Source organism: Lactuca sativa, chromosome 6, assembly GCF_002870075.4.
Source record: "Lactuca sativa cultivar Salinas chromosome 6, Lsat_Salinas_v11, whole genome shotgun sequence".
Taxonomy (NCBI): Eukaryota; Viridiplantae; Streptophyta; class Magnoliopsida; order Asterales; family Asteraceae; genus Lactuca; species Lactuca sativa.
Window position 1 is genome coordinate 45,952,552 of NC_056628.2, and position 8,398 is coordinate 45,960,949.

The 8,398-nt window shown below is 33.1% G+C and overlaps 2 protein-coding genes across 2 annotated transcripts; one reads left to right on the forward strand and one right to left on the reverse strand.

The window, feature by feature from the left end:
• The first annotated feature begins 301 nt into the window (after positions 1-301).
• Positions 302-1,770, forward strand: LOC128126784 (uncharacterized). The gene is made up of 3 exons (XM_052764899.1): positions 302-956; positions 1,083-1,143; positions 1,212-1,770. The coding sequence occupies exons 1-3, from the start codon at positions 302-304 to the stop codon at positions 1,768-1,770; spliced, it is 1,275 nt and encodes a 424-aa protein (XP_052620859.1).
• Positions 1,771-4,582: 2,812 nt separating this feature from the next.
• LOC111887448 (WAT1-related protein At2g37460) lies at positions 4,583-7,383 on the reverse strand. The gene is made up of 7 exons (XM_023883619.3): positions 7,119-7,383; positions 6,772-6,834; positions 6,580-6,696; positions 6,247-6,487; positions 5,483-5,644; positions 5,245-5,396; positions 4,583-5,160 (listed from the first exon to the last, which is right to left on the reverse strand). Exons 1-7 carry the CDS (start codon positions 7,319-7,321, stop codon positions 4,962-4,964), a joined length of 1,137 nt encoding a protein of 378 aa, XP_023739387.1. The 5' UTR covers positions 7,322-7,383; the 3' UTR covers positions 4,583-4,961.
• Positions 7,384-8,398: the final 1,015 nt, after the last annotated feature.

Below are 8,398 nucleotides of genomic sequence, written 5' to 3' on the forward strand. Positions count from 1 at the left end.
TGGTGTTGAAATTAGGGACCAACTGGATCAAGAAATAGCTAGAATGTTTTATACTGGAGGTTTACCTTTTAATCTTGCCAGAAATCCACACTATGTCAGGGCTTTTCAGTTTGCTGCTAACAACAAAATTGATGGTTATGTACCTCCTGGTTATAATAAGCTAACAACAACATTACTACAAAAAGAAAAAGATAATGTTCACAAGCTATTGGAGCCACTTAGGTCTACATGGAAAGAAAAAGGTGTGACTATTGTGAGTGATGGCTAGAGTGATCCTACAAGAAAACCTCTAATCAACTTCATGGCTACCTCAGGCAATGGTCCTTTGTTTCTAAAGGCAGTGAATTGTTTTGGGGAAGTGAAAGATAGATTTTTTATTGTTGAATTGATGAAGGAAGTCATCAATGAAATTGGTCATGAAAATATTGTGCAAATCATTACCGATAATGCAGCAAATTGTAAGGCGGCTGGAGAGATTATAGAAAGTCAGTTTCCTCACATCTATTGGACACCATGTGTTGTTCATACACTTAATCTTGCTTTGAAAAACATTTGTTCACCAAGGAATGTGGAAACAAATGAACTAACATATGAACAGTGCCGCTGGATAAAAGAAGTTCATGAAGAGGCGTTTGCAATAAAAAAATTCATCATGAACCATAACATGAGGCTTTCGATTTTCACCAAGTTTACTCCTCTTAGGTTGTTTTCTGTTGCTGACACTCGCTTTGCCTCCATCATTGTGATGCTTAAGAGATTGAAACTTATCAAAAGGGGTCTTCAAGCTATGGTCATAAGTGAAGAATGGTCTTCTTATATATTAGATGACACTGAGAAAGCAAACTCTGTGAAAGAATATATTTCGAATGATGATTGGTGGGATAAAGTAACATATATTCTTAGTTTCACTGGACCTATATATGAGATGATTAGAGCTTGTGACACTGACAAGCCATGTTTACACTTGGTCTATGAGATGTGGGATTCTATGATTGATAAAGTGAAGATTGAGATCTAGAAGAAAGAAAAACGTCCGACATCTCAAATAAGTTGTTTTTATAACGTTGTGCATCGTATTTTAGTGGCTCGATGGGCGAAGAATAACACTCCCCTACATTGTTTAGCTCACTCTTTGCATCCAAGGTATAAGATTTTAAATTATAAACTTGATTTGTATTATATATTTATGTTTTAACTTTTGGATGTTGTAGATATTATAGTGATGCATGGTTAATTGAGGATTCTACAAGATGTGCTCCACATATGGATGGAGAAATTTCACAAGAAAGGATGAAATGCTTTCGAAGGTTGTTTCCTAATGATGCTGAGTATGGCAGAGTCCTTGATGAGTATGCGATGTTTTCAATGAAGAGTGGTCCTTTTGAAGATTTAACAAGCATTTCAAAGATGGCTACTATGGAACCCAAGAATTGGTGGGTTAACTTTGGTGATCAAACTCCTTTTCTCCAGACTTTGGCTTTTAGATTACTTGGACAACCTAGTTCTTCTTCTTGTGCTGAGCGTAATTGGAGTACTTATGCATTTATTCACTCGCTTAAAAGGAACAAGTTGACTACAAGTCGTGCTCAAGACTTGGTTTACATCCACAATAATCTCCGACTTTTGTCAAGGACTTCGAAAGATGATGTAAAGATATGGGATGTGGGTGGAGATGCTTTTGATTCAATGGAAGACGTCGGGTTTTTGGAGTTTGCAGATCTCTCACTAGATGAACCCGATTTTGAAAATGATTTAATTATTGATAATTAGTTACTTTTGAAATATTTAGTATTTTGGGAATTTAAACTTTACATATTTTGGAATTTCTTTAATATATATATATATATATATATATATATATATATATATATATATATATATATATATATATATATATGTTTTTTCATATTTTTTATATTGTCGTATCTGTGCCGTATCCGTATCTTGAATTTTTGAGTTTTTCCATTTCCCGTTTCCGTTCCATATCCGTTTCCCGTTGCCGTATCCGTTTCCGTGCAACTTAGAAAAACACATAATGAAGACATATCAAATGTCATACTTGAAAATGCTCTGGGTAATTGCCAATTAATATCCTCCATGATTCAAAAAGAAATTATTAATTGTTGTGCTAAAGAAACTACAAAGCGAATTATACATGATGTTGGTGATGACTACTTTGCTATCTTGGCTGATGAGTCAAGTGATTTGTCCCAAAAGGAACAACTAGCTCTTTGTTTGCGTTATGTCGAACGAAATACGGGAAGAATAGTTGAGAGGTTTCTTGGACTTGTTCATGTTAGAGACACCACTGCATTGACTCTAAAAAAAATGCAATTATTAGTTTACTTGTTGAACATTCTTTAAGTCCATCTATGATTAGAGAGGACAAGGATATGATGGGGCTATCAACATGAAAGGTGAGATAAATGGCCTAAAGACTTTAATTCTTGCTGAAACTCCTAGTGCTTACTATGTTCATTGTTTTGCTCATCAGCTTCAACTAACACTCGTCGCAATGGCTAAAAAGAATAGTGATTGTGCTTGGCTTTTTGATATACTTACAACATTGTTAAATGTTGTTGGAGTTTCTTGTAAGAGAAGAGAGAAGATTCGAGAAATTCAAGCTCAAAATGTAGCTCAAGCATTGGAAATGGGTGAAATTAAAACAGGAACAGGGTTAAAATCAAGAACTTGGTTTGAAGAGACCCGATGAAACCCGTTGGGGATCTCACTACAAAACTATTTTAAATGTGATCGGCTTGTTCCCTACAATTGTTGAAGTACTTGTGAAGATCGGAAAGAATGGTTCAAATTTGAATGATAAAGCAAAAGCCCAAGGTATTTTGTACTCACTAGAGTCATTTGATTTTATCTTTATGGCGCAACTAATGTCTACTATATTTGGATACACCAATGATTTGTCTCTTGCTTTGCAAAGAAAAGATCAAGACATTGTTAGTGCTATGAGACTTGTTTCGGTGACTAAAGGAGTTTTGCAAAATATGAGGGATCTTGGATGGGATAACCACATGAATAAAGTCACATCATTGTGTAATAAGTATGACATTGTTTTTCCGAATATGGAAGATCAGTATATCCCTCAAGGAAGGTCAAAGCGTTTTGTCCAACAAGCAACAAATATTCATCATTTCCGAGTTGAAGTGTTTATTGGATTAATTGACTTATTACGTCAAGAACTAGATGGCCGGTTTGATGAAGTGAATATGGATTTGCTTACATGCATGACTTGCTTAAGTCCCAAAAATAGCTTCTCTTCTTTTGACAAAGATAAATTACTCAAACTTGCTACTCTCTATCCTTCTAAATTTTCAAGCATGGATTTGATGACTCTTGATTGTCAACTTGATATCTTCATAAATGATGTGAAAAAAGATGTTGAGTTCCAAAATATCCATGACGTTACTTCCCTTTCGATGAAGTTTGTTGATATAAATAGACATGTGGCTTATCCACTGGGGTTTTTGCTTATCAAGTTAATGTTGATTCTTCTAGTTGCTACGCAAATGTAGAGAGAGTGTTTTCTGGAATGACATATGTCAAAAATAAGTTGCGGAATAGGATGGGTGATCAACTTTTAAATAATTGTTTAGTCACTTTTATTGAGAATGATGTGTTCCTACAAGTTCCAGATGACGATATCATTGATCGATTTCAAGATATGACGAATTGGCGGATTCAATTGTAACTTTTGTTTAATTTATGTTTTTCCGATTTACGATTTCAGATGTTTAGAAACTCTTTGAAAATACTATTTTGAATCATGACAATTAATATTTTGAATTTGATAATTTTTGTACCCCGTATCAAAATTCCTAGTCCGCCACTGACATCAACTTCACCCACCAAACATCAATATAAAAAATAAAAGAAATAAAAAATAAAAAATCTTACCCGTACAACACACGTGTCTCATCACGAGTTTGTATTAAAATCTATATTAACATGTTTTATTAGAAATCTAAGAATTAAACGATCTAAACCATATATAATCCTATAAATGTTTTACGCGGTTTAAGTATCTTCTATTCAAATTTAACAATACAATTATACAAAAAAATGTTGCAAATCAGGTGCCATGTCAAATGTCAACCCATGAAGGTTATACCAGATGAAATCCTAACTCCAGTTGCACCATTTTCTTCTTTTTATATGATCGATTTGGGTAATAATTTCACTTAATAGTTAATACTAACTTTTTCAAATATTAACCAATCTGGACTTTGTAGTAATATATACAAAATATAATGGGCTACATAAAATAGATGGGCTAACTAGCTAATACAAGGCTACCTATTGGCTATACATGATAATGGGCTACAACGAGTATACGTACACTAATAATTTGTTACTGAAGTACGTTTCTTTTTATAAATTGTCTTAAAATGTGGTCAAAAACCTTGTGCTCCTACGTACTGATATTGGTCAAATTTGATTTTCCTAAAATCAATTGTTTTACAATTTAGGTGAGCCGTCTCTTCCTATTAGTTGGTTAATCACCAGTCGACTTCGAGTCTCTTCTTAAAATTAAAGATGTTGGTATGAGCAACATGGAGAATAACGGTTCTATAACAATTGGTTCATATATATATTTCAGAAAGAATAATACAAGAATCTTGATTTTTAACGACACGGTATTAGAATAGCACCCATGGGTACCTTCAACAAACATAACGATAACGATGCTTAATCAATGGATCAGATTTCAGTAGTGATGATAATAACGCTTCATCACTACGTAAAAACTTTGATTAAGGGATTTTTCAGACTCTATAACATTTAATAAAACATGTGGTAATATGGATGACAATGGAAAGTCCATGTGAGATACTGACAATAGTGGTATCCATTTGACACACACTTATTAGACGCATGAGAATTCTTAGAGCATGAGATTTATTAAGAGCTTAATCCATTCATCTTACTCCGATCACCACAAACTCCTAGACAGATGCAACTCCATCTGAGGCTTTCACGGTTATGACCTTATGATAGTGACTGTCTTCACATTCTTTACCCGGCATTTGTTCTTCTAGTGCTATTATCTTCTCGTCAATAGGTACAGATGGATGCTTGGTGTCCTTGCTAAGACCCCAAACAACAAGATAAAGCCCTGCAACTATGACAATGGCTCCAATAACCCTGTGAAAAATGTTAAATAATTAGCTAGCTTATCATTACTTCATGTTAACACTACCAACCAAATTAATGAACTGAAAAAGATACCTTCCTAGGTACATTTGCTCAGCTAGAATAATGGAACCCATCACAGCTACAATTATCATGCACAATGGACTAAATGCAGTCACAAAAACAGGACCTTTGACTCTCATTACTAGTCCTTGGATGTAATATGCTAGACCCGAACACACTATCCCCTGCATTAGGATCACACAATCAGAGATCTTTAGATTCACACACACACACACACACACAAATTTGTTGATTCAACATGCAACCTTACCGTGTATACAGTTGCCATTAGTGTTGTGTCCCACTTTATTGCCCAGGCTGCGGGATTTCCCCTCTCCATTATCAATGCCAATATCCCTCCCTCAATTGTTCCCATTAAGCATATCCAAGCAGTTAGAGAAATCTCAGAGGGATAAGACTTTAGGGTGATCGACTATAAGTATAAGGAACAAGTTAGATATATAATCTAGGTATATTTGGTTGGATGGAATGGAATAAAAAAGAATATAATGATGAATATAAAAGAATAAGGAAGAGAATGAAATGAGTTGTTATAAATATTTTGTATGATCATGTTTGATTGGTGTAAATGAATAATAATGAAATGAATGTTTTATATATACGCAAGGTATAGTCTAAACATTGTTTTTAATTATAATTATTGAATCTGCTATTTACATAACTAAAAAAAATAAACAAAATAAAAACTTATTGAAAATCAAAAAAGAAGTTACTTTTAGAAAATAAATCTATAATATAACTATAATCATGAAGTTCTTTCAAAAAAGATTTTTGTGATAAAAGATTCTATAAATAAATGTGGGTTATCTTGCACTTTTTAAAATCCGTTTCATGAAGGAGAAAAAAAAAACACACGGAATCAAATTAAAAAAATGGAAGAAAAAAAAAAGCAATTAAAATAGGCAAAACGAGGGTTTTTTTTTTTTTTTTTTTTCAAATTCCACAGAATTAAACCATTTCATTTCTTTTGTCAGACTAAACACTAATACTACCATAGTTTATAGGGACTCTTACTTGCAGAATCATGAAACCAGACCAACTGACGCATCCAACAGTGATCATAAAAGCACCCTTGAGAGAATGGTGAAGATCTACCCCACTGGTTGCAACTTCATGATACGTTCTTCCTTTTGTCCAAAAAAGCTCTATAATCGGGCCTTTCATAAGTGTCATCACCATGGCACCTGCAACAGTTGTCACTGTCCCTAATACCTTGGCCTGGCTATGGATGCTCTTTAGGTTTAGCTTCTCTACTCTGAAAAAATCATCATCTCGAAGTTTTTTATACCTAAACTTATATATTATAATAGTCATGTCTTTTCTTCATGCATGTTAATAGCTTTTTACCTTAAAATACATGCCATGACAAAAGTTATAGCAGGAAGAACGTTCGACATTGCAGCTGCAAAAGTCGCTGTGGTAGCTTTAAGGCCCATAAAGTAAAGATTCTGATCAATAACTGGCCTGCCAAAAACAAATAAAAGCTTGTTATTTAAGCACAAAGGTAGAATCTCTTAGATGCGGTTTTCTTAAACTTACTCCAGTAGTGCAAGCATCATAATCTTGAAGAAAATCGGACGTGTCATTTTTGGCCTGGTTTTCCTGGTTTCAAAAATGTAATTAAGAATTAATAAAACACAAATCCATATAAACTATGTTTATCACGTAGGACATGACAGGACTGGACAAGTTTTCAAGGACTCGATGATATCATCACAAGAATGGTATTTAAAACTTTTGCAAGACAAGAAATAGAGGGTGTGTCCTTGTTCCATCTTTTTAGGCGAGACAAACAATTGCAATGTTGTCCCATTGACATTGCTATTGTAGTCTTGGTTTCACTCCACTACACACACCAAACACAGTATAACCTGTCAAGAAATAACCTGTCAAGAAGAAGCGCGAAAGGGGCCATGACAAGAGTGGCGACTGCATGGCGATAAACAACAAATACGTAATTGCTCATTCCTTCATTCAATGCAACTTTAGAAAGAATGTCCATGCCTGCAAACCCGAACTGTATGAAAACAACAGCAAAAAATGGCTTCCCCTTGTGAAAGAATTCACTCATACCCTCAGATTTACTCATCTCGCTATGTATGGAAGCTAAAGTTGTTTAATATGAGATGTGTAATGGGTGTTTGGAGATTCTTGCCTCTTTGGTTTATATACTACACTTGTTAAACAGTTGGACAACTTTTATGACAAATCTTGTTGCCACTTTATAATCTAACACCTTTTTTGTTTGTGGAGATTTATGACATTCTTTTTAAGTTTATCTGCGTTTTTAGGACTCATGTTGTAACCAATGTCACATGACTAGACATTAAACATCGTCGTTGTATAAGAAAAATAGGATTTTGCTAGAGTTGAACTTGCTCCTTTCCAGTAAGGTACTAAGACCAGACCATGCATGGACTTCATATCTTGCAAATTTGTCACATAGTTCTCTTTCTACTTTTGGAAAATATTTGCAACGCCAAGTTTTAGACCATATTAAAAGAATCAAATTAAAGTTGATCATTTATTATTTTAATTACTCATTAATTTATCTATTTCGTTTATTTAGAACTATATAAATATAATCAAATGTTAATATTTTTAGTTTATGTTTTATTATAATTGATTAACTAACTTCCATATTATGAAACTAGGTAATACAAATCAATACAATTAATAATGTAAACTTAATATATTTTAAAATATAGTAAGACTTACATTACTTTTGTTTAAAAATATATCTTATGTACCAAGTCTTGTCATGTCTCTTTGATAGCGATGATTCAACTCTTGTCCGGGATAGATAAAATTAGGAATAGCTTGTCCAAAAAAAAGTTTACTGTATTCATGTTAATATTTTATGAAATATTTGTTAATCATAAATAATTAAAAATGTTTGTTAAAAATTACAAAATAGTTGTAGATATATTTTGTATTGCCTAAATTTAAAAAAAGAAAAAAAGTTGCACTTTGTTGAACTTTTGTTGCAACCTTTGTTGTATTTATGTCCCGATATAAAAATATCATCAAATATAAATATAAAGTAAATTACAAAGATGATCTATATATATTTGTTGTATAATTGTGTTTGCAGTCGAAATATTTTTTCTTACTATTCCGTTATTTGGTTGTATTTTTTGTTACCATGATGGTCTCTTCCTTTAAC

What these genes read in the sequence shown, in the direction of transcription:
- LOC128126784 (XM_052764899.1), top strand. Translation starts at nt 302, where the DNA reads ATGGCTACCTCAGGCAATGGTCCTTTGTTTCTAAAGGCAGTGAATTGT. An exon ending in TTGTGACACTGACAAGCCAT is followed by an intron (nt 957 to 1,082) that starts GTTTACACTTGG and finishes ATCGTATTTTAG; the next exon opens with TGGCTCGATGGGCGAAGAAT. An exon ending in GCTCACTCTTTGCATCCAAG is followed by an intron (nt 1,144 to 1,211) that starts GTATAAGATTTT and finishes TGGATGTTGTAG; the next exon opens with ATATTATAGTGATGCATGGT.
- LOC111887448 (XM_023883619.3), bottom strand. Translation starts at nt 7,321, where the DNA reads ATGAGTAAATCTGAGGGTATGAGTGAATTCTTTCACAAGGGGAAGCCA. An exon ending in TAATGGCAACTGTATACACG is followed by an intron (nt 5,397 to 5,482) that starts GTAAGGTTGCAT and finishes ATCCTAATGCAG; the next exon opens with GGGATAGTGTGTTCGGGTCT. An exon ending in GAGCAAATGTACCTAGGAAG is followed by an intron (nt 5,161 to 5,244) that starts GTATCTTTTTCA and finishes CATTTTTCACAG; the next exon opens with GGTTATTGGAGCCATTGTCA.